Source organism: Haliotis rufescens, unplaced genomic scaffold, assembly GCF_023055435.1.
Source record: "Haliotis rufescens isolate VD_foot unplaced genomic scaffold, xgHalRufe1.0.p SCAF_22, whole genome shotgun sequence".
Classification (NCBI taxonomy): domain Eukaryota; kingdom Metazoa; phylum Mollusca; class Gastropoda; order Lepetellida; family Haliotidae; genus Haliotis; species Haliotis rufescens.
The window spans coordinates 8,005,900-8,029,151 of record NW_025963913.1 but is presented as its reverse complement, the minus strand read 5'-3'; the positions used below and the strand labels follow the sequence as shown (position 1 = coordinate 8,029,151).

Below are 23,252 nucleotides of genomic sequence, written 5' to 3'. Positions count from 1 at the left end.
CAATATGGATATTTGTGTTGGAATAGTTTGGTTCCTCGTGAACGAAACACCATGAAAATATATTGTCCTTACCCACAGCTAATTCTCACAAAGTGACCTGAGTTACAATAAACTAGTGCTAAGCATAGCGGAGTTATGCCCCCTTTTCTTTGTACGCGTGTAATCTCTCTGTCGTCTTTTGACGTCATAGAGAAAAATCAGTTTTCGTCATTTACAGCATGCTATTTTTGGCATTGAATGTATGTCGTTATACATACGCATATAACTCCATTTGATATATAGTTATGTCGTTCAGATATAAGGCAGTATTTTGTTCGCTGACAGTTTCCGTAAAGCCTCGAAATAAAAAAAATCGTCGCACAGTACTTTTATCGGTGTACGATAAAAAGCGGAAAAATTTACTGTTTTTCAACGCAGAATAAATTCTCGGACAACACTTAAGGTGTATTGTTTTTAAACCCGTTTAATATTATAAGGATAACGCTATTTTTCAGGGCACTATCATTTGCAGAAGCCCGAGGTTTTCCATTAACTGCCCGACGAAGGAGGGCAGTTGAAAAGACCGAGGGCTTCTGCATATGATAATGCCCTGAAAAATAGCGTTATCGTTATTATAGCTAAAATGGATGGAATTTGTTATCAAATAAAACGAAACAACATCGGTTTTGAAACATTTACTGCAATCAACACGAATGTCACTGACCCCATTTTACAAACATGGAAACGTCATAGAACAAACCGGATGACGTCACTATAATACGTGACGTCGCTTTCTCTACCCTATGACGTCACCTCACAACGGGCTTGATAATGGCCCGTCGTCAAGCAATATGAGGGCATTATCAAGTTACAGTGGCCCGCTCATTTCTGATAACGTGCGGGCGGTTTAATGATAATTCTATCCATTTTAGCTATAATTGCAGTTAACTTTACACCATCAAATAGGAAATTTAATATTCTCCACCTCTGCGTAAGTTTATAGCCAGAGGTCTATCCAGTGCCGCGTGAGCGTAATTCTCGCACAACCTTCACTTTTCCGATCTTAGGAAAATGGGCGTCAGAAAAAAAACTCGGCATCCAGAGGGTTAACTTGACAATGCCCTCATATTGCTAAAGATGGGCCATTGTCTATCCCGCCCGTTGGTAGACGTCTTATTGATGTTCAATAGTGACGTCATCTGGTTTGTTCTATGACGTTTCCATATTTGTAAAAGTGGGTCAGTGACATTCGTTGTGTGTAGATTGCAGTAAATGTTTTAAAACCGATATTGGTGTTAATTTTTATTTGATACCAAATTCTGTCCATTTTAACTACAATAACGATAACGCTATGTTTCAGGGAATTATCATTTGCAGAAGCCCTCGTTCTTTTCAACAATCCTCCTTCGTCGGGCAGTAATAGAAGACCTCGGGCTTCTGTACATGATAATGCCCTGAAAAATAGAGTTCCCCTTATATTATTCTCAAAATCAATTAAGTACACTCATATTTGATCATAGCATTTGAGGGATAGGTAGTGCCAGTTAAAATCACATTGCGATATAGTCACATACCGCTACAGTGACTGAAGGGACGTTATTCTGAACATTCAAATAAACTATATTTATTCCTGAAAATAACTCCGATTGAGACCAGATGTCCTTCCACGAATTTCCAGGTTATATACTTAGTTCTGCTTTAGTGTCTCTGGTATAAAGTCATAGTGTATACTATCTTAGCTCACAGCTACAAAATCATGCAGGTGTATGTGAGCCATTAGATTTGAAACTCTGCATGAACGACCCCAGTATCAGGTCTCTTAATATACTCACTCATTTTGGACATGTTAAAGTGAGTGAGTGAGTGAGTTAAAATATAATATCACATTGTCATTATTTCAGCCATGTAGCAACGACACTGAAGCCGGTTAGCTTACACTGGTGATTACGGTCTACAAACTTAAATAAGTATGAAGGATGATTTTGAATGATAGATTCTCACTCATATTTTTTAATGTAAAATATATCAACATCCAAATTTCAGTTTTTCACTCAGATCACAGATGAAATCTCCAGTAACTAGGATATGTTCACATTCATACTGACGGGAGAGATTCTGAAGTTTCTACATGAAATCAGAAAGTGAATGTGACAACCCTGACCAGGACACTTTCGGAGGAACATACACACAAGCAATGCAGAACTTGCTAACGAGAAAGGAAATGTATCCAATACTGCGAGAACACATAGCTGGACACTGTTCTTGAAACACAAACACAGCAATACCATGTGTACTGTCTTCATATCATTGGAGGTGTCTTTCCCTATAATCATTGATGTGAGTTTCTGTGAAACACAAAACATGAACCACACCCACAAACTTATCATTCTTCACATCTTCAAAATGGGCATTGAGTGATGGAACATTCAAGTGAGGCACCTTGAATCCATCACCATGACTGTTCTCTATGGGGTGTGTTGTGTGTGTTGTGTGTGTGTGTGTGGGTGGGGGGGGGGGGGGGGGGGGGGGGGGGGGGGGGGGGGGGGGTTTGTGTGTCCAGGTGAAGTCTTTTATTCCGCATTCTAGTCATCTCATCCAATGTTTTTTTGTTTACAACAATTTTGTGTTCATCAAAACTTACAAGTTCTAGGCCTTTCCTTGATTTGACTCTACTGAGCATTGTATACACTTGACCAGGCTGGTCTCTAAATTTCAAGTCAACTGGTAATACGAGGGGTGTTCATTAAAGATTTCCCCTAAACCACTTAGGGTTATCATATTTGGTTGAAATATTTTACATGTGTAATGATACATGTATCTATGGGTTATGTCTGTATTTGCAGCACCGAACTATTAATCTTACCACTTTTACAGGTGTTATGATCGAGTAGGGTGTGACAATGGAGCCAGTAGAATACCGAGCAGTGATTAGGTTTTTATATTTGAAAGGTCGCACACCAAAAGAAACTTTCGATGGAATGAAAGCAACTTATGGGGAAGATGCCAAATCGTATGACGTTGTTAAACACTGGCATTGCCAGTTCAAGTGTGGTCGGACATCTGTGGAAACAGCTGCCATTCCTGGTCGCCCCCATTCAGCCATTGATGAGGACACACTATCCATCAAGTGGAGACCGCCATTTTGGCAGACCGACGTATAATTGTTTGCCAGTTAGCACAAGATGTCAAGATCAGTGTAGGGTCTGTGGAAAAAATCATCCATGACAATTTGAACATGCATAAGGTGTCTGCACGATGGATTCCCAGGTTGCTCACACCTTTCCAAAAGCAGGAACGAGTCAATTGCTCAAAGGATCTTTTGGACATGTGCCAATAAAACCAGGCAAACTTTTTTGACAGACTTATAACACAGGATGAAACATGGGTCCATCACTATGATCCTGAGACTAAAGTTCAGTCGGTGCAATGGAAGCATGTGGAGTCACCACCCCCAAAGAAGGCACGTGTCCAACTCTCTGCAGGCAAGGTCATGCTCACGGTATTTTGGGACCAGCACGGAGTAGTGATGATGGATTTCTTGGCAAAGGGTACCACAATTACAGGAGCTTATTATGCTTCACTGCTGCGGGATTGCAGTACGCTATCAAGCTTAAGAGGTGTGGCATGCTGACCAAGGGTGCCCGTCTCCTGCAAGACAATGCTCCAGTACATAACTCTCATGTTGCCCAGACAGAAGCGCGGTCCGTGGCTATGAAATCCTTCCACATCATCCTTACTCTCCTGACCTTCACCATCAGACTTCCACCTCTTTCCAACCATGAAGTCATTTTTGAAGGGAAAACGTTTCACAGATGATGAAACACTGATTTCTGAAGTCAAGTCCTGGTTTGAGACGCAAAATGAGGGCTTTTACAAGCGAGGTCTCCATAGTTGCATAAAACGATGGGAGAAGTGTGTAACTCTTGGTGGTTCCTATGTGGAGAAAGACTAATACCTATGCCAAGTTTCATTCCACTAGGTCCATTGGAAGTGGGTCAGGGGAAATCTTTAATGAACACCCCTCGTACATCTCAATTAGGTAATTATGGTAATGGTTCACAGACAACCCTGCATGGATCTTTTTGTAGAATGTGCAAAAGGTTTCTGAGAACTGGTGATGCTCCGGAAACAAATGCTACATGTATTTGAGCCAAAGTCCAGTTTCCTGCCAAGGAAAACATTATGAAAAAATTCCAAACTGTCAAAAGGCACCAGTTCATCACTAGATCTATCTATATGCCAAGTTTGGTGAAGACATATTGTATGGTTCTCAAGATCTGTTTCAGAAACAAGCATTACTGCCTTTTTCAGTCAAAGTCAAAATAATTGCTATGGAAACATGAAAACTAAATATTAAAAAAATGCCAAACTATCAAAAGGCACCAGCTTACCACGTGACCCAGCTATGTGCCAAGTTTGGTGAAGAAATATTGTATGTTTCAAGATTTGCTCCAGAAACGAGCACTGACGCCATTTTCAATCAAAGTCGTTACCATGAAAACTAAAAAAAGAAGAAGTGGCGAGTTTTAATAATCAAGGAGCCACTGGCTTCACATTGAACTGGTTTTGATCATTCAAACACATAGAATCCCATGTCACTGACAGAGTAAATTATTTTCCTCCATGCTCAAGTTGTATGTGTATGGGACCTAATACTTTGCCTCTGGAAAAATCCTAGCATCATTATGAAATGTAAAATGCAATATTAATGTGTATGCACAATAACAATTAATGTTGGGGACATTTTTACTCTGCAAATCTGATACACTCGCCTAAATGAATGCTATGCTGACCATTGAGGTCATCGGTTACCATGCTGTTACAATCAAATAACATCACAGAGGCAGCAAAACAATGCTGCATAATGATGAAATGGGGTTTGTTTCGAAAAGCAGTTCCTAGTGTCAAATGGACATAGTAGGAGTGCTTCCTTTGGTATGTTATAATTAGCTGTTAATCAATGCAAAACAATGCAGCAAGTTCAGAAATGTTCAACTTGTTAATTACAAGTGCCATAGATTTACAGAAATGTCTGTCCAGAAGACATTTCCCTATTTGAAGTGTTTAACAAATTTGGAAGTGGTAACATTCACAACCAATTGATGACACAAATGGTTACCTGCATACATTCAGGTTGGCATTGGAAAACAGAAACATGAACTTTCTGAAGTTGATCCTAGCGAATTTGGATTGTAAATCAAATGATTGCACTCTAGTCAGTCTTATTATTTATGGATATGTTGACTGGCTGTTGCTTATGTGAAGTTGTGAACAATTCCTGTGACTTAAAGCATTTCTGTTTCCTTGTTGAGAGTAAAGTTTGTTGGATTCAGAAATAGAAAAAAAAAAAATTTCCCCTTCCTCACGTTTTCTAAAAAATGGATGAGAATCTAATAATCTTTTCAGGCCTAATCTCTCTGCCATTGAGTGAGTGAGTGAGTTATACATATAGCAATGCCACTGAAGCTGGTTAGCTTACACTGGTGATTACGTCCTACAAACTTAAATAAGTATGAAGGATGATTTTGAATGTTGGTTGATGGTTGGTTTGTTGTTTAACACCGCACTCAGCAATATTCTAGCTATATGATGGCGGTCAGTAAATAATCGAGTCTGGACCAGACAATCCAGTGATTGACATCATCAACATCGATCCACGCAATTGGGATCGATGACATGCATCAACCAAGTCAGCTAGCCTAACCACCCGATCCCATTAGTTGCCTCTTACGACAAGCATAGTCGCCTTTTACAGCAAGCATGGGTTGCTAAATAGATTCTCACTCGTATCAAATATGTCAAATATATCAACAATGGTCAATAAAAGTTAAGGAACTGAATGGTATATGTGTTGGGTTCTAATGCGTGTAAGACTCCAGCCCCTGTCCACAAAAGCAGTCTGGGACGGTCAGTAACACTGAATCAAGCACTGATGATGATGATGATGATGCCAGTTGACTGGTGTTACTGTGAAATCACTGGGAGCTGTAGGTTATGATCTGTTAATGAACCTTTCATTGATTAAAACGTAAGTTCAATTTGTTGTCATGGAAACAAGAAACGTTTGGGGTTTTTTTTCTCCAAAACTGCAAAAAGCACCAGTTTACAGCTGACTGATATCTGTGCAAGATTGAACACAAAATATTAGAAAGTCTAATGATCAAAAAAAAAAAGAAAAGAAAAAAAGAGACCCTTCCCTCATTTGAACCAAGTCCAACTTGTGTTCATGGTAATGGGAAAATTACAATATTACCAATATTCTAATAGGTTTGCAATCACTTGTAGCAAGTTACAGTCTGGAAACTATGCACTTTCCACCATAAAACAACACCCCACTGAACTACTTTGGGGGATATTAACCATCAAAATATTATATTATTTCGCAAAGTTGAATCCAAATTAGTGTAAGTTTAACAATACACATCTTTGAGAACTCATATCATTTTAGCACAACATAACACCACTCTTCAATTATGATGTCATAAACATGACACTCTTGATCATGTTGATCAACTTAAATTTTGTACCAGAGAAAGACCTTTCAGTTTACTTGGTGTACATACAAAATACAGTTTTGCAAAACTTATTTTGGCACAGTATAGATAGTGATTACATTGAATTACATACTTGTATACAAAATCTTCAGGTCGCTGAAGCTTTAGTCAAATTTAAAACGTTCACTAGATATTTTCTAATTCAGTGATGAGCCCTATCAATTTAAATATGGTCTCATACATCAACTTAAATTTTGAACCATGGATAGCAGAATCAGCGATACAGAATGTTATTGGATTACACCTAGGATCTTGTCACTGTAACACTTGTAGAGCCTCAATGAGCGAGTGAATGTTGTTTGAAGCTTCTGCCATTCCAGCCATATCATGTCAGTGGTTGTTAGCAAGTAACAAACCATGCTGTTGACCTAAGTATCAACTAATACCACTTCCTTCCTCATTTATAATTCTGCCCCCAAATCCTTTGGGTGTGTGTAGTCTCGGATCATTGTAACACCTATGCACCAACATTCCACACGTTATTGTCATGTTTTCTCAACCATAGTGTAGACATCTAACAAGTCTGAACAGAAAACTACAAATTGCCACCGATTTGTTTATATTTCTCTATTAAACATAAGGTAGACATATAAATAATATTCTTTCAACCATGTAATGGTCATAATAAAATTGTGACAGAATGGTAAAAGAGAGTCCTTGAAAAATAATTTTAATACGACAATCAGTGATATGAGTTCACAATATCAGTGAAGACTTTATGAATGTTTCCATTGGGCCTGACCATGAGAGTTTTTCATAAACTCATTACAAAAAGTTGCTCACTGATGTAGTCCTTTACCTCGTCATTTTCTGTCCCACTGCTACCCTTCTCTTTCTTGGACACCAACTTAAATAAAAGCTTTCATATGAGAACCCTGATGAATCAATTTGAACATGTCCAAAGAAACAAAATTGACAGAGAAACTTTAATGACTGTTGTTGTTTGTTTATCAATAAACTGAATAAGATATAGATATAGTTCATTAATCTAAGTGTTGTTGATTATGCTGACAATACCTGGCAAACTTTCTTGATGTATTCAAAACAAATATATACCTTACTTGTAGGTTCATTCCACTTCAAAGTTAACCAATAACCTGGAGCAAACGAAACTTAAAATTTCATTATGATCTACACTCATAGCTCAAACTCTGGTTTTGAAATGGAACATACATAAAGTGAAAGAGACAATAATAACATATTAGAAAGTAACCATATCTAATCTTCACACTAGAGGAATCACATAAAAAAATAAATGCCCAATAAAAACATTCACAGTTATCAAAATGGTTGTCTGAATAAAACCAGTAAAACAAATCACACATTAGATAAGCACTTACTTCAGAACAAGACATACCATTAGTGTTCTTACTGATTTAATTGAGTTAAACTTGTTTTACACTTCAGTTAAAAATATTTTATTGACAATCTAAAAAGAGTTATCACTCCTAAAATACAAATCAGACTAAAATCCAGTTTCATTCATCATGATAATAATATGTGTTATATTAAAACTGTACAAGGATATAACTATGTCATATATTTACAATGAGCCATTAACAGCTGACTTAATATTATACACAGAGCATTCAACCACTTCAAACAACAATAATCAACACAAGTAGCACACACTGGAAATGATGGGATTGTAAAATAAGTGACCTAGTTTAGTAGTGATATCACATTTTGATCTTGAGACACCTTTCGATTGTGCATTGCAGTAGGCTAAAGGAAGGAAAGTGCAGTAACACTTGACAACCTGGTTCCACTTAATTACATTATGCACTAACTATACCAAATTTTGATACTCAAGTAACAAACTGCTGCACGTTGGTGATGTTCTTACACTGACTAATCACATAGTGCATGTCACTATACTTAATGTGTCCTTAATCACAGGATAAAGAATTTAGATAAATTGTCAGTTACAAGTCTACTTGTGGTTTTCAACTTGGGCACTGAAACCATTGGTAAGAAAAGATAGCTTGTTCCACACACATGAATTATCAACCATCTGGACCCTGATAATATTGCATTTAGTCACATCACAGATATTGGCTGGTAAAAATAAAACTCACTTCCATGAAGCTTTATCACAACTTAAAAGAAAACCATGTTGAAACAAACTGTTGGTGCACAAACTGTACTTCCTGTGAGTGCATGAAAACAATACATATCATGCTTTTTGACACTGATACTTGTTGCAGACGGTTCATCCTTGTTGTATCCTTGGTGTTCCACAAATTCAAACAGATCTCAGACTATTTGTAAAGTTTCTTCACAACTATTACACATGATTAAAAGTTAAAAGATCTTGCACCGTGATATGCCTTAAGGAATTTGGCTTGTGAAGATTTTATCACACTGAAGCTTCAAGCAGCAATGGACGGCTTAGGTTTCAACCTTTATTAATCATGACACAACACTGTATCCTGACTCTTCTGTAATTAAAATCTATAATGTTGATCCAATTTGTGGCAGTTTTGTTCTAGTGTTAATGACATCATCTGGTAGGCCTATCTGCCTTGACTTGCCACTCGTTGTAACTGTGGTGTTGGCAAGTTTCTGGACCGAGCTTCGGTTCCCTGATGAATTTCGTCGAGCTCCGGAGTCCAACCTGTTATCATTTGACGGAGGCGGCTTTGGTAGGCGACGTCTTAACCAAGCATGTCTCAGTGCTTGGCCTGGTGTCATTCTTGTAGCTGGGTCCCAATCCAAACTACGTTTGAGGAAGTCCAAAAACATTGGATCATCACAACCTTTTAAAGCAGAGACAATATCTTTAGTTCCTGGAGGCTTTCTTTCTTTACCTCTGCGAGATCTACCCCCATGGAGTGTAGTGCTTCCATTTGGTAATGTGGTCACTGTGCAGTATCGAGGATATCCCTTGGAACTGATGAAATTGCGAGCCCTTTTTGACCCATCCAGGAGTTTTTGTGGTGGCATGCCTTGAAGCTCAATAATGCAAGCTAGCTGGTCGCCTTCATCTTCACCAGGAAACAGTGGGTATCCAGTTAGCAATTCTGCAAGGATACACCCCAAGCTCCACATATCGATCGGCATGCCATACTTGGCACCCAATATCACTTCTGGTGCTCTGTAAAACCTTGACTGTATGTAAGTATATATTCTCTGATGCTCATAGCAGCTAGATCCAAAATCAATAACCTTGATGCCACTTCTGCCTTGTTGTTTCAAGAGAATGTTTTCTGGTTTGAGATCACAGTGAATGATACGGTTCTTGTACAAAGCATCTAGACATTGCAATATGGAGTGTGCAAATTTGCGTACAAGCTGCAAACTGAATCCCTGGAATTTGTTCTTCTTTATTAGCTCATACAAGTTCATACTCAGCAGTTCAAATGTGATACATGTGTGATTTCTGAAGGTGAATTCTTCATACATGTGGACAATGTTCATAGTATTATCCTTATCTTGTTTCTTCAAATGTTCTAATATTCTAATTTCTTCTTTAGCTTGGCGGTGAAATCTTTTCTCATTTCTGACCATTTTCAATGCAACATGTTGTCCTTGCTTGTGATCATAGACTTTGACAACCTGACCAAAACTACCTTTTCCTATGACTCTCAGCACTTCATAGCGATAAGATATATGATCATGTGGGACATGAATGTATGAACCATTTTCATCATCATATCCATTGTTATTTGCACCTCCAATAACCCCTTGTCTTTTCTTTGCATTTTGGCCCACGAAAAATATTTGAGAGTAATTAAAAATTTCATGATGTTCAAATGAACTGAGTTTATGCATGTATTGCTTCATTGCAGTTTCAGGGCTCATACAGTTACCTCTACGTGCTGCCGACCCGCCTTTACTCGTGACACTTCCTCCGCTCGAGCTTGGCCGTGGAGGTACGGACGGGAGGGATTGAGTATGACCGGTAGACTGATGGGGATGATCGGTTTGTTCTCCGCGGTCGCCGCCATATTGGATCTCTCGTTTGTCAGGGAGGTTTTTATTTTCATACATTTGCTGTACCTTTACCCCTCCGCTACTCACATGTGGCCCACCTCCGACTGTTTGGTTGGCGGTTATAGCTGGGAGATGATGAGTCGCAGGGTCAATGATTGCGTTGTGTGTGGTGAACATATCTCCCGTTGTTAGCATAGAGCGAGTCCTTTGACTTGGCTGAGGGATGACCCGTATGGACATTCTTCCATTGAAACGACCCGTTACACAACGGAAAGTCTGATACCGCTACATCCCCAGTGTCATTGTGATAAATCGTTGTCCAAAATGCCGATTTACGTCCGAAACTGCAAATTATGGTCCGATTTGACGGACTAATTTCCACAACAGAGTGTTGCTATTTTTCGAAAGGAAGAATGGACTCCGGTTGCCAAGTGAGACCCTGGTTGGCGAGACGTCATGTGCGTGACGTCATGGAAACTGCGGTCACGTGAGTCAACAAAGCTGTGGTCGGGGGATATAACATACTCAAAACAGCGCATGTCATGTCACGTAATAAGCTGAGGAAACATAACTTGCCTTACCTACTCGACGAGGTGTTATTCAGTTTCGCCGAACGGTTGTAATACAGAGGTTTATTCATATTTACAAATCATACATTACAACTGATATTAATTTACATTAATATCCCATTGTTGTGTCAGTACCGTATTGTCCTTCTAATACAGATGACATGTAAAATCAATATTTACGTTGGGCCAAATAAGATCCGATTGATTCACAAAGGCTTTATTACATATGTACAGACAAGTGATCAAAATAGGAATAATTAATCACTGGTGTCAAGTTTTCTTTGGGAGTACAGATTATATTTCATCTTGGTTACGCTGTTCCTGAAGTGTGTAGTTGTTTAAGGCAGTCATTTGGGCATATATATATATTATGGATTCGTGTTATTGTAAACATTATTTTAGTATTACATTAGTGACTGTTCCTTATACCTAACAATATCAATAACACTAAGTCTTGTCAAGGCATAAATAAATTTACTAAACACAGTGTTGCTAAAAAAGGGTAGTGCAACCTACGAACAATGAACGTTACATAACACGAAATACCAACAACCAATGAATCTGCCTTGTTTAGTTTTGTTTAAAAAAAGTTAAAACTGTTCATTATTAACACTTAATTGCCACCAAAAACTGCAGAAATGTATTCCAGCAGTGCATCATGCATGCATGGATATGGGTAGGTAATTAAGCGCCTTTCACTCGCCGACATAAATCGTCATGTATAAGGAATAATGCTCTTATATTATTATCTGTGAAACAACGCCAGACTTAGCTCGGGTCTGTGCTGATGATCGTTACTGTGGGTTATCGACCTGCTGTACACAAGTGTATATACATAAAAGTGAATATGTAACACAGGCGGCGTCGGAGAACATCAGGTGCATGTCTACAGCTAAGACAATGCTCACTGCTTTGGTTCTCACTTGCACTGTATCGATTCGTCAACTTTAGCACGGGCTTGGGTGTACTTTATATATAATGTACATATGACGCCAGTTTTCTCGTGAATATAATGTTATATATTTATTGTCGCCATGGTTGTGTACACACTCAAGACGTTTTGGGCATCACAGTATACAATGTTGGGTCTGCATGCCTACACAGACAGGTCGATACTCATTTACAGGCTTGCCGACGCGGAGTATACAGTTTTGTGTACTGCCACACACATAGAAACGGTGAAAAACAATGCTCATACTGATTTAACATGTACAGAACAGCAGCCAACTTCTCTGTGCCATCAAGCTAGTGTTTGTCTGTATTGATCGTTCATCCATACGCAGCTAGGCTTGATAATTTATTCACACGACAGACTTGCTACTTTCACCATCACGCGAAGTTCTCACTTTAATTAACCTCCATTTCGCATCCCACACTATGTCAGATGTGTAACTTAAATCAGCTCTAACTGTTTTTCTCGCAATGAAGCACTAGTCTATTCAGGTTTTCGAACTCAACCGATACATTGTTAAATATTGTAACACTATGTCATAGGGGCCGCTATTATGTTAATGGAGCCGACTGAAATATATTTGCTTCATATTTTACGATTACTAAAAGTTCAGATATTGACACGAGTTTGTGAAGAGGAAAGGTATCTGCAATCAACACAATGCCAAGACAAGCATGTGTAGTTTAAGTACTATAACACACACACACACACACACACACACACACACACACACACACATATATATATACGCATATATACATATATATCAGTATGCGTCCTAGGTAGTGTCACTCTTGAATGAAAAGAAAGCAGGTCTACGGGAATACCCAGTAGCACATTGAAAACTAGCTGTGTAAGCAATGCACCCATGCGTCTCGTCACTGCAGGACCAGGTAAGTAATTCAACTGATTGTACATGGGACAGGTTTTGTGGAGAAGCCCAGTCCCATGTACCATGCACACGCCCCTCTTCCTAACACTACTGGGTCCGCCAGTGTGTAATATACACTAATAATTTAGAGCCTCGTCCATTGCCTATTATTTACCTATGATAACTTAAATACTGGCTTCCATACTATCAGCGCTAATTACTGTAAAGTGTTGGCTTCCATTGTGTATTGCTAATCACCCATCAGCGCCAATCATCTGTTGGCTTCCCTTGTTAGTTTCTACCCTTTGTTATTTTCCACCTTTTGTTATCTTACTAATTTTGTTGTCCTTACATGTACATATATATGCTCTCTGCCTCATGGCATTCCAAAAAAACACAAAAAAATCCTATTACTTACCGACTCCCTAAGTTGACTGCAAGCCCTCCAAAACAAAAATACCAAAAACCGACCTAAATTAATAAATCAAATACTTAAAAGCTCCAACGACCTAACTAAGGCAGGCAAACAAATAACCTTCTTGTGGATACCCGCCCACGTAGGAATATACGGTAATGAAAACGCCGATAAAGCAGCTAAACTATCCCTCAAAATCCCAGAAATAAGCTTAAACTTACCCATCTCAAAATCAGAAATTAAAAGTGTAAACAAGCAAAAAATCACAAAAAAGGGCATAACCTATATCTAAACTCAAATAGCCAAATCAAAAAAGTGCTCAGCAAACCACTAACCAAACCAAAAATTCTCCATCCATCCAAAAAAATCGACAGAGTAATCACTAAACTCCAAACAGGACACACCAACCTAAATAACCACCTAAAAAATTTTTTAAAAACACACTACAGGTAACACACTGCAAACAACCACAAACCCCAGAACACGCACTCATCCACTGCACACACTACCTAACACATCGAACCGCATTACAAACCACCCTCAATCTAAACAAGGCTCTAACTCTAGAAGCAATACTAAACCCACAAAATAAACTAGAAAACTTCAAGGCCTTAGGCGTATTCTTAATAAAAACGGAACTAATAAAACGCATCTAAAAATACAATAACCTACCAAATCAAAATCACATAAACAAAAAAACATCCACCATACCCAGCTCCCTTAGTTCTCCTCCCCAATCCCATCGGCATCTATTCCAAATCTCAAAATTCCCAAATTCTATATAAGCAACCCCTAAACCCCCCCTCTTGGGTTGCACAGACCACTTTCGCCCCTTTCGGAAACACATTAAATGGCCTGGCCGGGCCCGTGTGCGAAATACGCATCAGCCGGAAAGCGCACGTTAAATCTCAAAAGTAAGTATCATGGCATTCATTCACCTGATGAAGGAGTAAGCATATACTCCGAAACGTTGTGTTCATCATAATAAAGAAGTTTTCATCCATATATTCTCTTCCCTAACGAGTCAATATAAGCATTATATCATAATGTTTTCAACCTTTTTGTCTTAATGGTCATCTAATTTTCGAGTTAACCCATTCATTTTGCATACAGGCACGGCCCCAATCGTCTAAAGCACCGCAATTCGTTTACAGATTTGCGTCCCTTGGGCGCGCCAGAAACACACACACACACACACACACACACACACACACACACACACACACACACACGTATATATATGATGTAAAGACATCCCACACCCAGCTGACACGCCGTAATATAACTGAAATACTGTTCAAAGCAGCGTTTAACCAAACTACACTCACCTATTCATGTCTTTTTAATTAAATAAAACAAACAGTATTTCAACATCCTTGGCTAAGAAAAACAACGTTATCTCAATGTGACTCAGCATGAGTTACGTCAATCCTTTATTGAACCATAATCAAACATCATAATAGATGTAGATGAAATGGATGTATACGTAAGTTCGTACCACAAGTCCTTAATAATTTCCTTTTACAAAGTAGCATCAAAATGCGAAAGTATTGGCTTAAACAGTTTTTGTTTAAATACGCTAAATATAACAAAGTAGACACAATCTATGGACAACAACTTCTTTAATACTGTAAAGGCGACGTTTCGGTATAGATAGATCCTTATACTGTTGTCAAGCAAGAATGAATGAGGAACATTGTACAGACTATATATGGTAGGTGGAGGATTAACAGTAGAGGGTTAACAGTAACAACAATTCCATACATGAGTGGGATAACAAGAGTAAGTAATGACAACAGAAGGATAATACTGCCACAACATGACGGACAGAGAACACAAAGGTGGAAACCAATGGGACATGAAGCCAATTAAACAAGATAAGTTTGTATAGGTGTAGTGATTATTGCTTAATGAGTTCATAGTAGGCGGATGGGATGAAATAGCCTTGATATCTGTTGATTGATGGCTTGTGGCGGCGAATGTGGACTGCTTCTGTTAGTTTCCTTTTTGTAAAATCATGGAAGTTGTTGGAGAGGATTTGGACGTTGTGCCAGTTGATATTGTCATTAGGGCAGTTGCTGATATGGTCCGAGATTGTTGATTTGCTGTCTGATTTGATGGTTGAGGTTTTGTGCTCTTTGATTCTGGTGTTGATGGGCCCGCTGTTTCACCTACATCAGATTGTCCACAGTTGCAGTCAATTTTATAAATTACACCTTTAGGCTCACCTGGTATGTTTAGGTTTGGTTGTGCTCCTGCCGTTGGCTCTTAGTAGGGTATTGAGGGATGTAGAACTTTTGAAGTAGGTGTCAATATTGGCTTACTGTTCGAGGAGGCGGCTGATGATGTGGGAGGCTTTTCCTATGAATGGGAGGGCGCTGATTCTTGTTTAAGGGTCGCAGATCTGGGCGTGGGGTGGAGTCCAAAGGAGATGACTTTGTCGACGAGATTGGGTGGATAATTGTTGAGGTGGGTGAAGACTTGGCGGAGGCGTTCGATCTCAGGTTTGGGGTCATCAGAAGAAAGGTTGATGGCTCGTTTTGTGAGGGTGGGGATGATTCCGCTAAATATGCAATGGAGTTACACTTAAATACTTTATTTAATGCAAATAAACAACGTATTTTTTATTACTTAAGTTTGTTTTCTTTCCTTGATTCACCCTATAAACATTTAATTAATTTTAGTAATAGTATTATTGATGTACAATATGCAAGTTTCTAGACTCCGAGTTCGTGGTCAAAGGGAAGAAGACCTTTTGTTCAGTCTCCTCAAGGACTCGTTAGATCTTTATGTATGTGCTTAGTCTCTTGGTAATGGACTGTCTGGCATCTGTTTATGTATATGAACTCCTGCTTCTCAATATCCTATGGCGTCGTCGTTATATGTCATTGTCTTAATGTAATATTAGCTCGTGGTTCCACATAGAGCGGTCTTGCAGTGATCACGTTGAATGCACATTTACACAATGATTACTCCCTACCACCGACAGGAAGTCATTTTCGACATGCGCATTATAGATCAAAGTGACGTGGAATCTGTGTATGTGGAAGTCACACTGTTTTGTTATATAGATCTATTTAAGTTGAAATAGCAAAGAAAACTAACGATGCATATGCTTAAGAGAGACAAGAAAGAAGAAGAAGATGGTGAGTGATATTAATTTACTATATGTATGTTTTAAGGTAGATCTATATGTTATTGTAGCCAAGACTCTTGATGTTGGATCATGTCTTGACTGTCGGACCCCATCCGCCGGCCCATCGGCTAATGTTATTGCTGATAACTACTGAATAATATGATATTTGTCCCCGGAAGCAGTTACAACATTATGTATCTCCGTCACATTTTGAAGATATATTATATGCATTTTGAAGATATATCAGCGTTAGAAACAAACAGTTTTCATCCACTAGTCCTTATAATGATAACATAGGCCTATAGCAAAACCCTAAAATTCGACTAGTCCATATGATACCTCATAGCTGTCAACCCCTGGATGTCTGAATGAGTGAGAAGCCAGGGTGCAGGGGCTGCAACCCCCCCTGGGTCTAGGGCTAAACCCTGTTAGGGGGTGCAGGGGGGTGAAGCCCCCCGGCGAAAACTGGTTTTCAATGATTTTAAGACCATTTTAATGGCCTTAGAGAGCATGTATTTTGAAAAATTATATTTTTATCTACATTTTATATGAATGCGTGAGAATTTCCCAACTCAAAGCTTTACTAGCCCAGGAAAAGATAAAATGCCCTTGTAATGTCAAAACAGTGGGGAAGGTATACTCGGACCCCATGGTACCGCGGCATTCATCGTATCGCGGCATTTGTGATTTCCGATAGTTCACACGCCTCTTGGCAGCTGTCTATTAATGCAAATCAGTAACCAGGAAGTGCACACTTCGTAAACAATTTCAATTTCCTCGGAATGTTCCGTCTGCTGTAAGTTAGGAGTTATTAATGCGTTGATACATATTTCTGGCATCTTTTGTAATATTGCCTTACCTCCATCTATCAATGGCCAACGATATAACCCGTAGTTCCCAAAGTAAACTTTCTCTATCGACCCGAACTAGATCATCTGCATATTCATGGTGTCTTATGAGGTAACGGAAGTTACGTAGTCCGCACAATTTTTCCCGCTCTGTGCCCAGAAACTATTGGGAGATCATAAGGGCCATAATGCCAAACTTAGAAATACGTTCTTCACTAGTAACCAAAAGATAAATACATACTTTGGGCATACTAGGAGTGCTTTTTATATATTTATTGTTGACTTTTAACATTTTAACATTTTGTGACAAATTATTGTCATCCAATTTTTTTTAAACAATCTTAAAATATCATTTCTGATATTTTGATGTTGACTTATAAAAATATTTTTCTCTTACTTTTCGGTAAATATGCATTGAATACCTATTGCTGATAACACATTTAGAATTTTACTTGTGCTGTCTTTGCACTTGTCCGGACAAATCACTGATGTCTGGCATGATCATATCAAGTGGTTGGTAGAATTATGTCCTCTTTTTGTCCAATTCGGACCTCCATACACAACTTTTCTCTGTACCGCTATACGATGGAGTTCTCTCCCTTGTCAAACTGAGCGCGAGGCCCGGCTTTTACTCGGAGCTACTAATGTAAATAATGAACTTTTATCAGTAAAATATGCATTGTTTGATAACATGAATGATATCTGATACAGAGAACACGAATAAACATAAAGTTTAGTGAGTGCATTTTGTTCCGTTTAGCGTACATGACAAGTACCGCGATACCCCGAGGTTGCAGGCTACTAGCCAACAGGAATCTGAACTAGCCCTGTGCTAGCGGGCTAGTGTTAATTTCTAACCCTGTGGTAAATAATCACTTGTGTATCCTCAAGTTATCTAGCCAAGAGCCAGGATGGGTTCTGGCTTTCTCACACAAGTTATCCAGAGATAAATCTAGGACATGTGATCCAGGATCCAACCTATGTCTTGCTCACAATTTTAGAAGGGGATTAATCACGTAAAATAAACTATCCTGTCAAGCATTTTCAACACCATATTGTGGCTGAGGGGGTCATTGTCGACACAGATAGTACAGATATGCACCCCATTTACGTTTCTGTATACTGAAATGTACCCTTGCTAAAATCCGAATACAGAAAGGCACCCAAGGATGGGTCCATTCTGCTGCAGGCCGTATTGTGCAATGCGCTTAACTGGCTCCTTGAGTGCTTACATATACGGCACATCACGGTTGCCAAACTGCAGTTAAATTCAACATGGCAGAACCTGTTGTATTAGTATATTTCCTTTCCATAAATAGATCTGAACTGTCTTGCTATTATATGAGATACATTCCAGCATGTCGTATAACAAACGAGCATACACAGTGACATAAATACATTACTCTAATATTCCTCGATGCACAGCATTAACAAGCATGCACTCTTCATCAGGCAGACCAGAACGACAACATCAACCAGTTTCAGGTTGAGGAATATGGACTTTCCGTCGTTTAGGGTACTGGGTACCTTTCTGTATTCTGATTGTGGCTAGGGTACATTTCTGTATACAGAAACGTACCTATCTGTAGTACCTGTGCTGGCAACGACTCCTTCAGCCATATTGTGGGACTAATTGGCATAAGGAATACTATCTTCAACAGGTCAAGGATACAAACTCACAACATGACAACTTTCGGCTTTAGGAAAAAGCAGTAATCGAGCAGCCAATGAGAAAGTAGTTAACACATGATCCCATTATGTGGCCAACCTTGCCCATTCCTGTATCTGAAGCGGGAATTGCATTGTCCAATTACTAGATACTTTTCATCTGAAGTCATTTACACAGCTCTGCTTTTTTGAGTTAGAAAGTATGATTGATGCAAGTAGGCCTTGTGTTCAATTATGTCTGAAGGGTGCCACTGCTATTATCTTTACATAACAATGTTATAAAAAATGTAGCTTTCTACTTTGAAAAGATTAGAATGGCAAAAAAAGCTAAGTTCAGGGGTTTAAAATTTATGAAAAATGTTACTTTACCAAGGGCAAGTATGACCAACATTCTTACTTGCCACATTTTAAAATGTACTTGCTCAAAATCAAACTAATAAATTCAGTAAAATGTTAGTGTACACCTGATGTATTGAGACTTTTCAAATATTCAATTCTGAAATTTGAACATCCAACAATAAAAGGTCGTATTCGATTGCAAGCTTGTATGTTTGGGTTCTTGAAACAGATGGTGCACTTCATGACTTCTGCCGTGTCATGGTCTTTCCACTCAGCGATGAATGTTCGTTTTCGTTTACACTCGTCATACTTCTTATTCTTGGCCGATATAGATTCATTTGAATTTTCAGAATTTGGCTCCGCCTCCCTTTTAAATTTGTCCCCACCGCTGAAGAAACTTAAATAGACCGCTAGCTGTGACATGATCTGACATGTGCGGTACTGGCATTGTAAATTGTTTATTGTAGATAAAGTGCTAATGAAGCAAAGGGAGGCTACTCTATCCTTCACAAGCTTACTCATTTGAAACAAAAGACTGCAGGTTAACTTACAGTGATCCCTCGCTATCACACTCTACAATATCGCACTAACACTATAGGTCTCAAAAGTTGGGTAAAAAATATTGATTGGAAATTGTTTCACCATGTTTACAAGAGCCCTGGAAAAAACTGTGTAGATATACATACAAAACGCTCTGATCATGCATACACTGAAGTTGACTGATGAAACTTTTCCAGTGCATGTGAAATTTATTCTTAAGCATAAGTACAAGTTATAACACGGGAAACTGTGAAGGGACGTTGTTGTTGAGATCAGAGAGTTCATTGAGGAGAATTCAATCTGTTTTATGTTTTTTATAAGTAATTTGTACTTAATTTGTTCTACAGTCTATTATTCAATGTGGGGAATGTAGTTTACATCGTGTGAACGTTATTCATGCTTGTGACTTCCTGCTGTCAGCCCTTTGGTATTCTGTTGTTGGATACATTGGCTAGAATGAATAAACTATGTCTTTTCCAATTTAAATAATCAGGCATTTTTATTTTGCAATTCATTTCAGGTGGAGGGAATCCATTCGGCAATCTGGAAAAGAGCACTGTTTTGCAAGAGGTATGTTTTGGAAATTGAAATGTTTTTCTCAGTTATGCCATTATCTGTCATGATAAATCAACTAATTGAGTGATTACAATGGAAACAAAAATTGATTATTATGACTACAGGGTGCAGAAGTATCATGCCCACTCCAAGTTTCCTCACCTGGTATGTTAGACTTTGGGACAAGTTGAATTTTGCAGTTTTGTTGTTCATATACAATGCATGACATTCAGACACAAGGGATGGGCTATTCTAATTTTTAAATTCCGAAGCGCACTCGTAACAGACTGTAATATTTGGTTCATCAATGTTACCAGTCGTTTGTTGTAGACCAAAGTGTTTCAACATTTTGGCTTTGCCTTTCAAATTTCAGCCACAATTTTCTCTTTTTTTGTTTGAATATTTCGAGACAAAGTCGCAACAAATATATATTTAACCTTGAAGAAATAACTAAAAATAGACAAGGGGAAACCCTGATTGTAACAGACAAGCTGACTTCATTCGAAGAATATATTTACATGAATATTGCCGATGTTTTGTTCATATACAAAGAATTATTAGGTACTTTATTTGCCGGTCCACAGGGACTGGCAGTCACATGAATTACTGGTCCAAGCCTAATTTTACCGGTAGGAAACTGGTAATTACCGGTAAACGGGAACACTGCCTCAATGTGTAATAAATCTGGTAAATCACATTAAAAAGTAACATTTTTTGAAAATTAGCAAAATTCATTGGTTTTTTTTAATTCCATTTCTTTTCACAGTAAACGGTAATTGATTGAAATTTATTTATCTATATGAAATAAACAGGTGACCTCAGGTCATCAAGGTCACCTCTTCACATCACTGCCTGTCGCGCAACATGACACAACACATGATATGTAATGTTCCCTCCAATTTATTCCTCCACAGTCAAAGAGTATCAATATTTGTGTTAATAGCACATAATTTACTTTAGATATGCTTAGGACTTAACTGAAAGTTGCTCTTAAAAATCTTAGTGAGGAATTATTATAGGCAGTTTCACATACAATCAAGTCCTGCTAATCTGACATGATTGGTTGCATATGATTATGTCGGATTAAACCAGAATGTCGGATAAACAAAATTAAGTTCTATCAACGTTCGTGATTGAAAATTGGACAACTACACGATAGATAACGATACAAACAAATAATAACAAAAATGAAATATTCATATTGTTATGTTACGTTGTTAGCGGAATATGTTTTCTAATCATGCAACCTCTAAAGCTGAACACAACAGGTCTAAATATCACTGATTTAATTGGTTCCTATCATTTGTGTTAGATAAAGCCGAGTGTCGTATTAACAAGACTTGACTACATAATCTTTTTGAATATGGACCCTGATCAGTAATATTACTCTGTTGAAATGTTCCGTAATGTCATATCTTTTGTATTGACAATATATAAATGAATAATATGGATTACTTTCGTCTTGATTGGATGTTTATATTTCTGTTTTTCAGGCTCGGATGTTTAATGAAACTCCAATCAACCCACGTAAATGTGGCCACATCCTCACAAAGCTCCTTTATCTGATCAATCAGGTCAGTCAAGACATTAAACATATCATTATCAGTATCAAAGCTGGTTGTTTATATGTATTCAGTCATGTCTTATCATGTTTCTATGATACAAATTCTGATTATTTGAACGAATGCTTGGGGGCCTGCACAGAATTGTTGATAAAAGCTGACAACCTTCCTTAAGTATTTCCAGCTATTCTGGCCTAAACATTTTCAGAGCTGCTTGAGTCTTATGATTATAGGATTGTTCAGGTTACATACAGAAAAGAAAATCAGTGAGCTACAATCCAAAAAATTTTCTGATCCTTGATGTTGTTTTGTTAGCATGGTGAGATGAATTTGCCAACTTTGTTTTAGGACTTTACTTGGTAACATTATTTCTTTTATTTGCAGGGAGAAAGTATTGGATCGAAAGAGGCAACAGAAGCTTTTTTCGCAATGACCAAGCTCTTTCAGTCTAAAGATGTGAGAAAAACATGTTTGATGCAGTTCTGTTCCTAGCTGCGGTGACCGTATCTCTATGCTGCTCTTTATGAACAATTTTGATCTTCGCTACAGAGCTACATGCTGTCCAATAGTGTTTTCCAAACAGATCCCTGATTAAAATCTGCATAACACTTTATTTGATTCAGCAAAGTGTCTTCATAAGGATCTAACACCATTGATATATGGTTCACTTCAGAAGACAACTGACTTCAAATACAAATGCTTATATTTTAAATCATGTAACAATAAAGATATTCAATATGTACATTTTATATGGCAGTGTTGTTAATGCGTATGTTCCAAATCGGGACGCTTTGAGTAAAACACTATGGAACAGTCTGTAGCTCTAAACATATTATATCTGTGTAGCGGAACAAAACAAATTGTTTAGAAGAAGCAGCAACAACATTCTACAAGTATTCTTTTCCTAGTCCAACCCGTCTTGAGAACAACTATTGGCTTCAAGGATATATTTCATATATTTTTCACTTATCCTGCATTACTCTTTAATACATCTATTGCTTACCTTATGCCAAAAAAGACAGCGCTTCACTATGGTCCTGGGTGAAACACAATGCTAAGGTCTCTAATTATGCTTGGGACAAGACTGCTCTTAAGGCATTGGAGCATGTTTCTCAGAGTTTTTCCCAACAAGCAGGCAGGTCTGGCAACTATAGGCTGAGATGATCTTCGCTCAAGGATCAAGACCAGGATTCCTTTCATGGCAGAGGGCGTGGCAGAGGCAAACCACAAGTTCCAGGGCAGGGGTGGGGATGAGAGGGGGAAACCTTGAAGTGTTGTACAATCCGACTGGCAGCTCCCACCCCGGGTTGTCCCAATTTTGTCCTTTT

General features: G+C 38.3%; 2 protein-coding genes across 2 annotated transcripts in view; one reads left to right on the top strand and one right to left on the bottom strand.

Annotated features, from left to right (window-relative positions):
• Positions 1-7,187: 7,187 nt before the first annotated feature.
• Positions 7,188-10,942, bottom strand: LOC124116964 (dual specificity tyrosine-phosphorylation-regulated kinase 2-like). Its single transcript, XM_046478624.2, has one exon. It carries the CDS (start codon positions 10,707-10,709, stop codon positions 8,988-8,990), a length of 1,722 nt encoding a protein of 573 aa, XP_046334580.2. The 5' UTR covers positions 10,710-10,942; the 3' UTR covers positions 7,188-8,987.
• Positions 10,943-16,268: 5,326 nt separating this feature from the next.
• The window catches only part of LOC124116962 (coatomer subunit gamma-2-like), a 52,138-nt gene continuing 45,154 nt past the window's right edge, over positions 16,269-23,252 (top strand). The window contains exons 1-4 of the mRNA XM_046478622.2: positions 16,269-16,422; positions 20,328-20,377; positions 21,856-21,936; positions 22,309-22,380. Coding sequence (XP_046334578.1) covers positions 16,383-16,422; positions 20,328-20,377; positions 21,856-21,936; positions 22,309-22,380 — 243 coding nt within the window. The 5' untranslated portion in view covers positions 16,269-16,382. The remainder of the gene's footprint in view (positions 16,423-20,327; positions 20,378-21,855; positions 21,937-22,308; positions 22,381-23,252) is intronic.

Bases quoted from the DNA above. Each gene is read 5' to 3' on its own strand.
- LOC124116964 (XM_046478624.2), bottom strand. From the start codon at position 10,709: ATGTCCATACGGGTCATCCCTCAGCCAAGTCAAAGGACTCGCTCTATG.